At 42.6% G+C, this 16,219-nt stretch overlaps 1 protein-coding gene across 1 annotated transcript; it reads left to right on the top strand.

Annotated features, from left to right (window-relative positions):
* The first annotated feature begins 853 nt into the window (after positions 1–853).
* On the top strand, positions 854–14,763 carry LOC124884410 (dynein regulatory complex subunit 4-like). Its single transcript, XM_047392324.1, has 11 exons — positions 854–989; positions 1,103–1,192; positions 4,247–4,444; positions 11,613–11,819; positions 11,890–11,944; positions 12,053–12,264; positions 12,363–12,530; positions 12,985–13,071; positions 13,145–13,354; positions 14,475–14,540; positions 14,616–14,763. The coding sequence occupies exons 1-11, from the start codon at positions 987–989 to the stop codon at positions 14,652–14,654; spliced, it is 1,335 nt and encodes a 444-aa protein (XP_047248280.1). The 5' UTR covers positions 854–986; the 3' UTR covers positions 14,655–14,763.
* The last annotated feature ends 1,456 nt before the right edge of the window (positions 14,764–16,219 follow it).

The following is a 16,219-nucleotide window of genomic DNA, read 5'->3' as shown; positions in this document are numbered from 1 at the left end:
TATGGTCCAAGCAGTATTATTTTCCTCTACTGAAGGTGTATAGATACAAACAAGTAAATTTTTTAATTTAATGTTGTGAAAATTGTTTTTAAAGATTAACCGACTTCACTTAAAAAAAAAAAAGGTTTGAGAAAAAGCCATATTAAGAATTGCTATAAATTCGAATATAACAAGTTATTGTCATACATTTTCAGGACCAAAAGTACATTAACCTATTCAGCAAGTAGATCATTAAATAGCTAGCAATAGAGGTCATGAAAAAATGGAAAATGGTAGATACAGTGCTTTGAAAAAGTAGTAACCCATTAGAAACGTTTTCCTGTTTTTACTTGTATTATGTTAAATGTCTCAAAGGTAATCTGAGTTCATATAAAATGCAGTCATACAACAACAGTGTCTTCAGTCAGAGGCTTCTTCAGATCTGCTGTAAGACGGAGCGCTACAGGAGATCCTTCCTGCCCACAGCCATCAGCATCTACAACGACTCTTTGAGGAAACCTTCATAATATGAGCTACAACACTTAATTTCCCTTTGGGAAAGTATTTTTTAATTGAGTTGAGTTGAATTAAATTGAATTGAAAACGGGGCATTGTAATAAATGTATGGAAGTCCATTGATGCCGTTTGAAAAAGGGCATGTTGTAATTATGAGATAACACGAAACACAATCAAATCCACAGGCCTAAATGTATTTTTCTCTATATAACCGTAAAACCTTTAAATTAATAATAATTTTTCCAAATATTTCTTGCTCGTTGTTTTATTTTGAAAGTCATACAGTATTTTTAAACACTGTAGAATAAATTCTGCATGTTTTCTTTTAAAATTCCTTCATTCATGGAACTCTGTTGCCATGGTAGCGACTTCTGGTTCACATCCAAACTGTTTTGTGAGCAAGTCGACAGAAACAGATAAACCCGTGTTTCTTATACAGTCCACAGTTTTTAGGTTTCCTCCATCTGGGTAAAGCTACTCAGTAAGCTACAATGGTGAGAAAATGTTTCTTTTTTACTGGGAACTCAGTAGCTATTTGTGCCTGAATTATGTTCTGAAATATTGTTAGTGTAGCATCAGTAGCTCTAATTGTGATTTTCTTCCACAGCCTCCAAAGAGGAAAACCAAGAAAAAGGGAAAGGGGAAGCCCTTCATGATGGAAGAGGGTTTGTCCACAAAGGAGCTTTCCAAGGACCAGGTAGGAGCTGCTGGATGATGTTTAACTGATGTTTATTCTGTCTATGGTGGATCTATGGTGGATCTATGGTGGATCTATGGTGGATCTATGGTGGATCTATGGTGGATCTATGGTGGATCTATGGTGGATCTATGGTGGATCTATGGTGGATCTATGGTGGATCTATGGTGTATCTGTTCAAACTGCCTCAGGCCGGTTTGAGCCAGGTTGGGCCTGATGGAACTAATACCAACTGGCAGAACAAATATGAAACCGTAACATCACTGTTGGATGGTGGAGGAAGTGGGGATCACTGTAATTATGCAAATATTTGACAACATCTCATGTTATTTTTTTATTTCATTCTAGTAAATAAAACTACATGATAAAAACTTACGACATACTGCAGCTTCCTTCTGGTAGCACCGTGAGGTATTTGAATCTTACTTTTGTAAAATAAATAATCTCCAGGGATGCGCCACTATGGAACTCTTGACATTTGTCCACTAGATGGCGCAACAGTTTCCCCATTCAACACATGCAGTAAATTTGACCCATTTTTACTGTTTTCTACAGGGCCGCCTTGTGTCTGAAATGACCAACATGTGTTTCCACTAATGTTGCATAATGGTTTGTGAGATTGTATTTGTTGACAATTATTAAATTGTTTGTTTCAATTAAAACTGCGGTGCTATGACACTGTGATTCTTAAAGGTTTTAAAGCCTCCCCAAATGAAGTTTCAAGTAGTTTGAAAAGTGCCATTTTTAAAGTGGAAAATATCCAGTTACAATATTTATAAAGCAGATTTTAGGGAGAGGATATTTTTTTTTACATTTTTAAATCAATTTAAAACAATATCAAAATAAAATAAAATAATTACACATCAAAAATAAGGGTCTAATAATAATAAAATGCAAATACTACTTTAGATGTATTTTATAGAAATTGTTAAGTTTTTAATCAAAAACTGTGGAGTTACAATATAATAACCTTAGAAACACAGAAAATATTATTCATTATTAAATTAATATTTTAGTCTAAAGTAATTTTAAGACTAGCATGTTTGAAACTGTCATATTGTCTAGCCAATGAGGAAAAGGGAGCCTGAAATTAACCAATCAGAGTTCTTCCTCATTGACACCAGAGAATGTCACAGGTTGTTGGTTGGGATTAGGATTAAAGTTGGGGTTGGCGTTTGGGAACTTCAGGAAGACATCCTTATGAGAAACTAGTTTCATATTTTGTGAAGGATGTGAAATTCAAAGTCACATTTACCTAAATAAAACATTTACTGAATAGTTACCTAGATAAAAATTAGAAAAAAACATAAGAGAGATTTCAGTTTTAAATTGAAATAAATTTAAAACATTTATGTTATTTATTATTTGATGTGAGCTTTATGCTGTGTAAAGGTATTTGCCCTGTTCTATTTCTTGTCTTGCTCATATGTTTGAGATCATAAAATAAATTTTTATATCAAAGATAACCTGGTTAATAAAAAACACCAGTTTTTAAATGATGGTTTTTCTATATTAAGGGTAAAACTCTGTCCAAACCACCTGGCCCTATGTGAAAAAGTAACTACCCCTAAACGTATCAACTGGTTGTTTCACCCTTGGCAACAACTATCTTTTCGTGATAGCTGGTAATGAGTCTTTAACGTCACTGTGGGGGAAGTTGGACCCACTCTGATTAAATTCAGACACATCGGAGCATTTTCCAGCATGAACAGCCTGTTTCAAGTCAGGACAGGACACAGCATCTCAATCAGATTTAAGTCCAGATTTTGACTAGGCCACTGCAACCCTTTGGTTTTTCTCTATTATTTTGAGGTGGACTTGCTGATGTGCATTGCATCATTTTCATGCAACATAACCCAAGTGAGATTGAGTTTAAGGTCACAAGCTGATGGTTCTCCTTCTGGATTTCCTGCTGCAAGGTAAAATTCATGGATTCTTTAGTTCTTCAGTCCAGGTCCTGAAATAGCAAAGCTGTCTCAGACCATCACACTACCACCACCTTGTTTGACTGTAGGTATAATGTTCCGTTTCTGAAATGGTTTCAGTTTAATACAAGCTGTAACATCCCAACACCTTCTCATCAGTCCACAGAATATTTTCCCCAAAGACGTGGTGAGCATCACGATGTTTTAGACAAATGTGAGATGGGTCTTCATGTTCTTTTGGGTCTGCAGTGGTTTTGACCTTTAAACTCTCCCATGGAGGTGATTTCTTCCTGTTATGACCCCTGACCTTAACTGCCAAAGTTATAGATGTTCTTCTGGGTTCTTCTGTGACATCCTGGATGAGTTGTTGATAAGCTCTTGGAGTAATTTTGGTGGTTCAGCCATTCTGGGGAGGTTTCTCCACTGTTCCATGTTTTTCCATGTGTGGATGATGGTCCTCTGGAGTCCTAAAACCTTAGAACTGGCTCTGTAAGCCTTTCCAGACTGATGGATGTCAGAAACTTTGTTTCAAATATGTTCTTGAACTTCTTTAGATCAAGGCCTCATGTGTTGCTTTTTGAGATATTTAAGCCTACTTTATGCTGTCAGACAGGTTCTGTTTAAGCAATTTCTTGATACTACAGGTCAGGCACTAATTGGGCCTGCATGTGGCTAATGAAAATGAACTCAGCTTTTGTGCTTAATCACAGTAAATTTATGATTTAACAAGTGGGGGTACTTACTTTTTCACATATGACCAGGTTGGTTTGTTATAGATTTTGCCCTTGATAAATAAAAAATCATCATTTAAAAACTGCTTTTGAATTAAATGAGTTTATTGTCGTCTAAAGTTTGTTTGATGATGTGAAACATTTAAGTGGAACAATAAAGCAAAAACAAGAAATCTGTCAGGGGGAAATACTTTTTGTACAGTAGTACTGTTCCAAGGTTAAACATAGCTAAATGTTGACCAGAGTAACTTAAGTCAGAAATTGAATTCCTTTGAAATATATTGCTTAAGCAGCCATCCTTAACCAAGGTAACCCCGGTGTATTTAACTGAAAAATGTTGCTGGTGTAAATATTATTTAACACCAAGTCGTCATCAAGCATCTGTCCTAATGTTTCAGCTGTGGGAGACCCTCCTTCACCTCCAAGAGGAGCTTCAAGGGGTGCGTAAGGAGAAGAGCTTCTTCAAGCTAGAGAGGGACAAGATCCAGGCCGCCTTGGAAACTTCCAAGAACAACCTGGAAGAAGCGGAGATGCAGCTGAAGAATAAGAGAAGAGAGAGGGCAGAGGCGGAGGAGCGCCACCGACTGGAGATCAGTGTGAGTTGTTCAATAATCCTAGTGGTGGTTCCACAACCATCCATCACATTTTCTCCTGAACATGTTTCTCTGCCAATGAATCTATTTTACGCTGAACTCCTTTAAAATTATCCAGAAAAATCTGTCAAACAAAAATAAATAATCATTTAAACTGGTGCATAAAATCACAGAACTCAGAACCCTGAGTCTCAGATGTTCCTTCAGATGAACTCTGACCTCCCTTTGGTGTTCCCTTTTTTCACACCTGTCAGGTTGTTGAATTTATTTAGTTTGGGAACAAAAAAATCAAGCAAAACTAAAACTATAACACAGCAAACACAACAATTTCATTTGGAAAAACATACAACGCAATTAAGAGACAGAGGAAGAAAACATTTTATAAAATATGAAAATTAAAGATTCATTTTCTTGAAAAGCAAAAGTCCAATAGAAATTGAATAAAATATCACTGCATTTCTTAAGTGTATTTTATTTTAGCTTTCTGTTTTGTTGCTGTGTTCTGAACCTATGTTGTATTTTTGCTTCTGGTTTTGGGTTTGGTCCAGTTTTTTCTTCCCAGGCAAATTTAGGTCAATATAAGAATTTATAAGATTATTTATTACAGTGAAAAACAGCCAAGTTTAAGATTAAAACAACAATAAATCAAACCATAAAATTTGATTAAAACCTTAATAATGAACTCTGTGCCTGTTGGGGACGACCTCCTGGTCGCCCGCCTGAACTCTGTTTTTTGTTTCTGGCCCTCCTTTCGAGGCCCCCCTCCGCCCACCCTGGTTGGAGTATTTCTGTGTTTTGGACATTTGTGTTTTCTAGTGGTCGTCTGGGATCCGACCTTTGGGGGGGGGGGGGGGGGGATCCTTGGACTTGGTTTGTGTCCTACAACCACCCCCCGCCTCTTCACGCCGCCGTCGCCCACGCCGCAAGCGCTCCACCCCAGCTGCAGCAGCTCCGGCCGAGCTCAACCTGCTCACAGCTGCTTCGCCGGAGCCATCCTCGTCTGCATGCGGCCGAATTCCCCGCTGGTTTCGGCTCCCGCCCTGGACGACATCGTCGCCGCGGAACAGTCGCCATTGGGGAGGTTCGGATGGGCGCCTCCAACCCTTCTACGGAGGGTCCATCCGCCATGGCCTCCTCGCAGCTGCTTTCCCCGGAGTTGGTGGGTGGTCATCCAGCGCCCTCTGCAGGTCACCGGTTGCCGGTGCAGCCTCCAGCCCTGAATTGGGTTCAAGCCAGACTGGAGAAAATGAAGAAGGACTTCATGGAGGGACGTTGCTGTAATTTTGTGCTCCATCTAATGGATCATCCAGAGGATCTGAATCTGGTGCACTCTGTTCTACAGGCTGAATTCATTGCGGAGGGATGGCTCGACGCTCCAGCTCCTCTTTCTGCTGGAGGTCCTTTCGACCCTCTTCTTGTGGCTGTTAGAGCAGCAAAGAGCTCCACGGATTATGAGCCACAGCCGTCCACCGTCAAGCTTCATGAGCCACAGCATGCAGCCAAGCCGCTGGACTTGCAGCACTGGACTTGGTTTGTGTTTTGTGTTAACTTTTGTTTAGTTCTGTTTCCCTGTGTTAATCAGTTCCACCTGTCCCCTCTGCCTCCCTGCCAGCTTGGCACACCTGTTCTTAGTTCCTGTGATTACTTGCCTTTGTTTTCTCCCTGTATATTAGTTGGTCTGTGTTCTTTGTTCCCTGCTGGTTCCTCTGTTTATTTACTCACTGTTCTGCCATGTTTCATTTCCCTGATCAGTTCTTTGTGTTTTGCTACTTCCTCGAGATTGCTAATTAAAGATGGAGATTCCTTTAATTATGCGGCTGTCAAGCTCTTGTCTGCACTTTGGTCCGATCCAAACTCAGAAGCTGACAAATAATAATAATAATAATAATAAATAATCATTATTCTTTTCGTCAAAGTTAGTTCAGAGGCAGTTTTGGACCCTGAACTAAATATAAGTGTAGACATGCTTCTTTCTGTAAAATGAGACAGTAAAGTGATGTCCTAGAGATCAACTTTTCTAGTACATGATCGGAAATAAAACGTTGCAACCTGGCTTAACATTTCTTATAAATATTTAGTTTACATACAGAAGGAAGCATATTGCAGAAGGGAAGACCTGCATCTCTGGGAACTCGATTAACAGGCAGTGAAAAGTGTGCAGCACTGGAGGTCCGCTGGCGTCAACCTTGAAAGCTAACAGAAGCTTGTGTCCCATTTCTCCACAATAAAACTAACTAACTTTACTCTCACTCACTTAAAACTGTGCACATATATTTATATTGTAGTTATATTTATACTGTTTAATTTGTATTGTATTGCACCGACTACGCCAAAACAAATTCCTTGTATGTCCAAAAACGTACTTGGCAATAAAGCTTTTCTGATTCTGATTCTGATTCTCACAACAAACCTACTTAACACAAGACAAAATTAAGGGAATAATGACACATGGGCATCTAATCACATTGTGTCTGGTAGTTTTAGTCTAAATATCCTAAAAGGAGCTGTGAGACAGGGGTGGGTGGGAGACATTAGAGAGGTTTGGCCGGGACCAAAAGATAAGGGGGTTGTTGGCAGGAGACATCCATCACATCGTCACTGACTGTTGGATCAATCTTCACTAGCCAAACATCTGTGTGGTGTCCTCTGAAAGGAACCTTGCATGGTGATAAACGGTGCCCAGGACACATGGAGAAAGAATGAACCAACTCATGACTCAGGTTCTGCTATCTGCTTTCAGAACTTTATCGGGTACAAGACGGTTGCCTCAGTACTTCGCTCGCACATGTTTTTCTGTTGTGTCCTGCTGCTATACTGCCGTGACTTTTACAAGAGAGCACCTCCTAAGCTTCAGGGAGTCTTCTCTGGGTTGTTTCTCCTCGATCTTCATTGAACCGGAGAGTTTTTTGGAGATCCGGGTTGGAGGAGCAGCAGCTCTCTGTGGGACCTACTGAAGACACAGGCGAGGTAAACAAGCAGGAAAGCTTGTCTGCTGCCATCCATTCATCTGGATTTCACGGGGAACAAAACGGACGAACTGTTCCTTCTCTGCACAAAGAACGTGGACTTCCGACAGCATGCTTCTGTTGCCAGGGTTCCAGATGCTTCATGTGGACCACAGCGCAGAGCTCCTGGGATAAACAGAGGAGGTGAATGGGAAAAGCCCTGGGTCATGATGGTGTCTCCCCTCTCTGCCTGAAAACCTGGGCTGATCAACTAACTCACATCTTCACTGAGATCTTCAACAAGTCACTGGAGCTGTGTGAGGTTCCCTCCTGCTTCAAATGCTCCACCATCATCCAGAACCAAAGAAACCCACCATCACAGGATTAAATGACTACAGGCCTGTCGCCCTGACGTCGGTGGTCATGAAATCCTTAGCGGCTGGTGTTGAAGCACCTGAAGGACATCAAAGGCCCCCTGCTGGACCTCCTGCAGTTTGCTTACCGGGCAAACAGGTCAGCAGATGATGCAGTCAACCTGGGACTACACTTCATCCTGCAACACCTCGACCACCCAGGGATTTACATCAGGATCCTGTTTGTAGACCTCAGCTCAGCCTTCAACACCATCGACCCAGACATCCTCCACCATTGACACCACTGTCATTGGTCTGATCCAGGACAGTGATGAGTCAAAATACAGACAAGAGGAGGATCAGCTGGTCCACTGGTGCTTGCAGCAACCCAGAAAGTACAACCTTCCCCAGGAGCTGCTGGTCATCTTCTCCACTGCCATCATCCACTCTGTCCTGTCCTCATCCATCTCAGTGTGGTTTGGATCATCCACCAAACAGGACAGGTCCAGACTGCAACGAATAATTAGGACTACAGAGAGGATCATCAGGGCTGACTTTCCCTCCCTCCAGGACATATACAGGTCTAAGGTCAGGAAAAGGGCAGCTAACATCTCTGCAGACCCCATACACCCTGTAAACAAACTGTTTAGGCTTTTACCTTCAGGTGGCGCTACAGAGCACTTATAGCAAAATAGCAAGCTCTCTGAAATCAGTCAAATTGTTTTCTCTCCAGGTATGGAAAGTAAGGACAGGGAGGGCGGAAACTGATGATTTTTAAAAATTGGAGCTATCTGAAGGTCCACGCAAACTGTAGTGTTTACCAAATTGAGTCCAAATTTTCAGTTCGTTGGTAACATCAGGGTTAATGCAAACCCCCAGCCTTGTAGGAAACTGAAAAACAGCTTTGTTAATACGGGGAGGCCTGCAGAACCATGGAAAATATTACATAATTTGATCCAGTTGGTCCAAGAAATGTCTTTTCGTAAACACTGGAATGAGTTGCAACAGGTAGAGACATTTTGTGGGGATCATCATCTTTATAGGGTTCTGGTGGTTTCTGGAGGAGGAAGAGAGTACCAGCAAATCCTTTTCTGCTTACATGTCTCAACAAGAAGGCAACATTTCACTCAAGTAAAGAAGAAGTGATGAAAACTCCCAGATATTGAAATCCTTCTGAGACAACCTTGAATGGGAAGGATGGTGATAGCCTCCTAAACATGCGGTTAATTGTAAAAAGCTTGCTTTTACCAAACCTGAATTTATAACCAGAGTATTTCCCAAACAGAGTTAGAACGTCTGTAATAAATGGGATGGAAGACTGGGTTTGATTCATATAGAAACAAATTGTCAGCATATAGGCATAGTTTAAGGGTGATGCTATTTCTAATGATGCCCTCCACTCACGTCTACTGGGGAAGATGGCCAGTGGCTCCATTGCTAGTGTCAATAGCGGTGAGGAGATAGGTCACCCCTGCCTGATACAAAGGGCAAAGGGCAAGAGGAGAGAGATCTTACATCATTTGTAAGGACATGGACAGTGGAACACAGAGTATGCTGTATTACAGATATTTCCACTCAACCCATTTTACTGTCTTTTCTGCATCTGAGGAACAAGATCATCTCCGGTATAACAAGGTTCAGTTGAATCAATAATACTGAGAAGTCGTCTCATATTAAATGATAAGTTTCTTCCAGCCATGAAAGCAGTCTGGTCAGCTGATAGTAATGCAGGAAGGGCTTAAACAAGGCTAGGACCTTGGCAAGAATGTTTTTGCTGCATCACTGCATTCAAGAGGATCCTTGTCTTTTTTTAGCAAGATAAATTTTACAGGTTGGGGGCACTCTCCCTATCCTGAAAGATTCTTAAGATTCTTTGCCAACATTAAGCAGATATGGTGTGGTTTTATGCTGGAATATGCTCCGTAAAACGTTGTCGCAAAGCCATCAGGGCTGGTAAATTTTAGCATTTTGTAGCTGGCATCTCAGAAACTGGTGCACCAGTTTGTCAGCCAGACTGATACCAATATGGTGGTATGTAATTGTGTCCAGGAAGTTACAGCTGATCCACATTTCAAGCAGAGACTCAGAGGTAAACACTTACCGGCCACTTTATTAGGTACACCTATCCAAGTGCTCGTTAACCCAATTTCTAATCAGCCAATCACAGCAACTGAATGCATTTAGGCATGTAGACATGGTCAAGATGATCTGCTGCAGTTCAAACTGAGCATCAGAATGGGGAAGAAAGGTGATTTAATTGACTTTGAATATGGGCTGGTCTGAGTATTTCAGAAACTACTGATCTACTGGGATTTTCACGCACTACCATCTCTAGGGTTGACAGAGAATGGTCCAAAAAAGAGAAAATATCCAGTGAGCGGCAGTTCTGTGGGTGCAAATGCCTTGTTGATGCCAGAGGTCAGAGCAGAATGGCCAGACTAGTTCCAGCTGATAGAAAGGCAACAGTAACTCGTTATAACCAAGGTATGCAGAAGAGCATCTCAGAACTCATAACATGGATGGGCTACAGCAGCAGAAGACCACACCGGGTGCCACTCCTGTCAGCTAAGAACAGGAAACTGAGGCTACAATTCGCACAGACTCACCAAAATTGGACAATAGAAGATTGAAAAACGTTGACTGGTCTGATGAGTCTCGATTTCTGCTGCGACATTCAGATGGTCGGGTCAGAATTTGGCGTCAACAGCATGAAAGCATGGATCCATCCTGTCTTGTATCAACGGTTCAGGCTGGTGGTGTAATGGTGTGGGGGATATTTTCTTGGCACTCTTTGGGGCCCTTGGTACCAATTGAGCATCGTGTCAACGCCACAACCTACCTGAGTATTGTTGCTGACCATATCCATCCCTTTATGACCACAGTGTACCCATCTTCTGATGGTTACTTCCAGCAGGATAACGCGCCATGTCATAAAGCACGAATCATCTCAGACTGGTTTCTTGAACTCTGACCTCTTTTCTTCATTTTCCTCAGGTGAACCCTGACCTTGTTCCCTCGGCCTGATTGATATTCTTGGATAACTTTAATCTCTCTTACGTTCAGTCAGTTTTTACCAGCGGAGGCTCAATGTTTAAGGGAGAGGCATGACGATGAAGTGAGATTTGATGTGGATTTATTGTCCAACTGCAGGTCATGTATACACCAATGCCAACTTACACTGAAAGCAACTAGCCGCCTTGTAAAGCCAGCCCACCCTGAGTGATTTACAGGAAGTATCCATAAAATGAAATAATCAGGAAACAAGAAATAAACAATATTTACACAAAACTAACCAAAACAATGAACGGTACCCAATAAATATTTACAGAAATAAAAATCATTACAACTAAACAAATCTAAGGTCAGATTTCCCTGAACGATACTGTACAGTAAAATGAGAAGGTTGTAAACAAATATACCATCTTGCTAGTCTTTCATTTGATGTAACCGTTTCAGTGCCCGATGGTCTGTTTCAAGGGTAACATGTCGCCCTAACATATAGTATCGCAGTGATTCCACGGCCCACTTAACTGTGAGTCATTCCTTCTTAACTGTGGAATATTGGGTTTCTCTGTCCTCAAGCTTCCTGCTGAGAAACACAGGGTGCCTCTCACTCACCATCAATGTCCTGCAGCAACACTGCACCAAGGCCTACTCTACAAGCATCAGTTTGCATATAAAAGGTTTATCAAAGTCCAGGCTGCAGAGAACAAAGTCACATTTCATGAAGTAGTGGAACTCCTGGTCTCCATAACACGTTCCATTGGTTCAACTTTGACCTCCCTCTGAGTTTCTCTGTGATGTTACCTCAGCAGAACTGTGAGCTCTCAGTTTGAACCAGTCTTACATTTTAACTCAATGTTGTGTTTTCAGGTCTATAAGCAGAAGAAGAAGCATGTTCTGTCTGAGCAGCAGAACACCATCTCAGAAGAAAAGATGGATGCTGTCTCCTCATACTTGCTGCTCCAGAACCAGAACACTGAGTCTGACTTGAAACTGCTCAAAGAAATCCAGGACCTGCAGGCAGACAGCAGGGAGAAGAGGCTCCAGGAGGAAAGCTCCATAAAGCAGCTGAAACTGGTGAGGTAATTTTCTCCTGATCATGTTTGAAGATTTGTTTCTTTATCTGATGCCTTCTAATCCTCACCAGAAAAACCAGACAGAGCTGATGAAGCTCAACAAGGAGTATGAGCGCAGGATACAAGGTGAATTTGGCTTAGTCCTCAGTGCTTCTTAGTCTCTCCGTCCTTTGCTTTAACTTCCCTTCCTTCTTGGTTCTTTTGTTTGGCTTCATCCTTAATATCCTTCCTCAGGGATGGAGGTGCAGAAAATCTGGACTATGAGATATCTGGAAGACACATACCAGAGGAAGCAGAGCAATACACTGAATAAGATTGAAACCCAGATGAAACATCACATAGAGTTTCTGAACATGGAACACAATGAGAAGATGCAGAGAATGGAAGAAACACTTGAGAACTTTCAGGTCTCAAAGAACAATTTTGCTTCAGAAAACATTCTGAAGGTACATGTTTTCAGTCACAGAAATTTCAAGTCTGATTTTAGTCACTCCACAGAAAAATGTACCTTCAGTCCCTTTGTGTCCTGGGTTCGTTTGTGCAGGGGGAGCTGAAGAAGCTGGAGAAGGAGGAGGTACAGCTGAAAAAACGTATCTCCACTGCTCAACAGGAGAACCACTGTCTAAATGAGACATTGCAGGAGGTCCAACAGAAGCTATCTGAGCTGCATGGACAGGTGGAGGAACACAAGCACTCCAAAGAGTACATGGAGGTATGTTGGAGGGTCTGAAGCCTCAGCTGTGAACAGAAAAATGAAGTCCTTCAAAGCATAAACACTGAGGAAACATCTGGAAGCTTCCCACCATCAAACATCTGCAATCCAGCTGAGGAAATCCATTTGTTTAGTTTGATCAGTTCAGACTCTGATATCAGTTTCCAAGATCTAATCTGACCTGTATGATAGTGATGAAGATGATGATGATAATAAGGATGATGGTGATGAAGATGATGATGATGTGGATGGTAGTGATGAAGATGACGTGGATGATAGTGATGAAGATGATGTGGATGATAGTGATGAAGATAATGTTGATGATAGTGATGATGTTTCTGCTGATGATGAACAGAAACTGGTTGCAAAGGAGAGGATGATGATTGTGTTGCTGCTGCTTGTGGATGATGATACTAATGATGATGAAGATTATGATGATGTTTGTGATATACAGAAGTACCGAGCTCAGCAGAAGGTGGTTAAAAAGGAGCTCACAGATCTGACGGTGGAGCACGAGCTGCTCTTGCAGGCCTTCCAGAAGGTAAACTCTTTCCATGTTGCTGTTCTCCCTCCAGCGATCACAGCGAGCTGACGCTTCCAGGTTTTTCCTGCAGGTCCAAGAGGAGCGCGACGAGTTGCTGAAGAGACAGACGGAGAGCATCCTGGACATCCAGCAGAGGAGCGGCCTGAAGAAGATTCTGCTGCAGAAGAAGTTGGCTGCAGTGACAGAAACTCTGGAGAAGAAGGAGGCGCAGCTCAGCGCAGCACTGTCGGTCTGCAGCATCGAGCCAACGGCACGCAGCAACGCCATCAGCAAGCTGGACGTAAGATGTGATGTTGTCTGAAGAACGAGAACTTCTTCAGCTGTTTAACGGCATGTTTTAATGAGAGGAAAACACAGAAACGCTCAATCAATGAAGAGAAGTTCATAAAGCATTAGGTTCCTACTGACAGGAACACAGATCCTTCAGGGTTATTGCAGACACAAGATCTTCAGGTCAGTGGTCACTGTCCATCCTTTCAAAAAAAATAGCTAGACACCAGGAATTTAGGCCTGATAGGTGGAAAAATAATATACCAAACAAGGAATGGAGCAGTATCCATGAAACCGCTTTGAGGAGTTAAACGAGGTTCTCCAGTTTTGGCCAAATGTTAGAAAAAACTATGAAACTGATTATAAACAAAGTTCCTCATCCATTTCCATATTTCTCCCACTGGAAAACAGAACATCATGAACCCATCCAGGAATTATGTTGGGAAACATTCTTCCAGCCCCACCTTAGAGTTACATTCTGACTTTACTGTGCAGAAAAGAAGCCTGAAGTTAACATCGGGAGGTCAGCTTCAATAGGCTTGGAGACACCTGGGATGGACCATCGGACTGTGGGATGTAAAACTAGTGAGACAGACCAGTATTCCAGATGTTTGTTGTCCTTGCAGCCAGACTCTGTGATGGTAGGAGGTTCTGTAACAGTATGGGCTGTATTTCCTCTTCTCTGATGGCAACATTGATGATAAAAAGTCCAGGAGAGATTTTAGAACATCTGCTGCTTTTAGGACCACAATTTTTCCAGTGACATCCAGTATTTTCCACCAGAACCATGGAAAACCACATTCCAAAGGTCTGGCTGAGGAAGAGGAGGGTACAGCTGCTGGACTGAACAACACTCTGCAGAGCCTGCTGGAAAGGCATGAAACCAGGAAAGGGACAAAGACAATTCTATACTGATGTACACCTCAGGACACATTTGCATGAAGTATGGGACATACAAACATCTGGAAGTCTTCATGGATTGATATAGTTGATTATTTTAGAGGTTGGGAGAATTAAGGAACTTGATGTCCAACTAGGAATGCGAGTTATGGAAATTTTTGAATGACTCTAAAATCCCATTAGCTGAATCAGAGTCTCAAACAAACCTGTCAACTGTCTCCTGTTTTCAGGAAATCCTGGAGTCCAAACGGATCTCCATGGATGCTCTGCTGCAGGACCTGGATCTAGAGTCTCAGGTGAGTGTTTCTCCAGCTGCCCAGCTTCCTGTCTCTGCAGCTCAGCTGGTGACATCATGCATGTTTGATCTGCAGGAGTACGAGCAGCTGTTGCACAGCTGGAAGGCTTCTTGAGGCTCACTGCTCGACTTTCCTTTCAGACCCGCTGAGAAGATCCTGAAGGACGTGGGATTGGACCAGTGATGGCACAGCAACCTAACATAAAGCAACATATTTCAGTTTTTACTCCGTTTTTCCATTAAAGTAACTATTTTAGAAAGTTTAGAAAGAGACAATCCAAGATGGCGCCGCAGATGGTCGCCTCGGCGTGTTGGTGCGCATTGTTTTGTTTTGTTTTTTGCTTTAAAACGGTCTTCTGTGATGGTACCCGGGAGAAGAACTCATGAACATCAGGGCTACTACACCAGAGGAGTTATTTCCAACTTTTCTACCTACTGCTCTGGAATTTTTGGACATTCTGGTCAAAGGTGCGCTCACCTTTGTTCACACGGTGAAATGCCGGAAGAGAGGGAAACGGGCTGGGGTGCTGGTACGTCTTCGTCAGCGTGGACTACGAACACCGTTACCTGGAATATTTCTCTCTAACGTGCGCTCACTTCCCAACAAAATTGAGAAACTACAACTGCTGTTGGGGAAAAACAGGGACTTTTATTCATCGGCAGTTTTGTGCTTCACGGAGACGTGGCTGTGTGGATTAATACCGGACTCTGCGCTGCAGCTGGCAGGATTCCAGCTCTACAGAGCGGATAGAGACACGGAACTCTCCGGCAAAGCGAAAGGTGGAGGAATCTGTTTTTACCTCAACAGTGGTTGGTGCAACGACGTAACAGTGATTCAGCAGCACTGTTCTCCAGACCTGGAAGCCTTCATCATAAACTGTAAGCCTTTCTATTCCCCCCGTGAGTTCGCTTCGTTCATCCTGGTCGGTGTTTACATCCCGCCGCAAGCTAACGTGCAGGTCGCACAGCGCATGCTCGCCAACCAGATACTGAGTGTGGAGCGGACCAACCCGGACACCTTAGTAATCGTCGTTGGTGACTTTAACAAAGTTAATCTGACCCACGAACTCCCCAAATATAGACAGTTTATAAAATGTCCGACCAGAGAGGACAACATTCTGGATCACTGTTACACCACCATCAGAGACGCTTATCACGCCGTCCCATGTGCTGCACTGGGCCAATCCGATCACATCATGGTCCACCTGATTCCTGCATACAGGCAGAAACTAAAGCTCTGCAAACCTGTTGTGAGGATGACAAGGAAGTGGAGCAGTGAGGCTGTGGAGAATCTCCAGGCGTGTTTAGGCTGTACAGACTGGGATGTGTTCAGGACTACTACCAACAGTCTGGACGAGTACACAGAGGCTGTGACTTCCTACATCAGCTTCTGTGAGGACAGCTGTGTACCATCATGCACCAGGGTGAGTTACAACAACGACAAACCCTGGTTCACAGCTAAACTCAGAAGGTTAAGACTGGATAAGGAAGAGGCCTTCAGGAGTGGGGACAAAGACATATACAGAGAGGCAAAGTACAAGTTTGGCAAGGCAGTGAAAGAGGCCAAACGACTGTACTCTGAGAAGCTCCAAAACCAGTTCTCAGCCAACGACTCTGCGTCTGTCTGGAAAGGGCTCAAGCAAATCACCAACGACAAGCCGAAAGCCCCCCACTCCATCA

This window comes from Girardinichthys multiradiatus, chromosome 18 (genome assembly GCF_021462225.1).
Source record: "Girardinichthys multiradiatus isolate DD_20200921_A chromosome 18, DD_fGirMul_XY1, whole genome shotgun sequence".
Classification (NCBI taxonomy): Eukaryota; Metazoa; Chordata; class Actinopteri; order Cyprinodontiformes; family Goodeidae; genus Girardinichthys; species Girardinichthys multiradiatus.
This window is presented reverse-complemented; position numbering and strand designations above follow the sequence as displayed.

Bases quoted from the DNA above. Each gene is read 5' to 3' on its own strand.
- LOC124884410 (XM_047392324.1), top strand. The intron at 11,945-12,052 runs GTGAATTTGGCT...ATCCTTCCTCAG, and splicing joins GTATGAGCGCAGGATACAAG to GGATGGAGGTGCAGAAAATC. The intron at 12,265-12,362 runs GTACATGTTTTC...TCGTTTGTGCAG, and splicing joins CTTCAGAAAACATTCTGAAG to GGGGAGCTGAAGAAGCTGGA.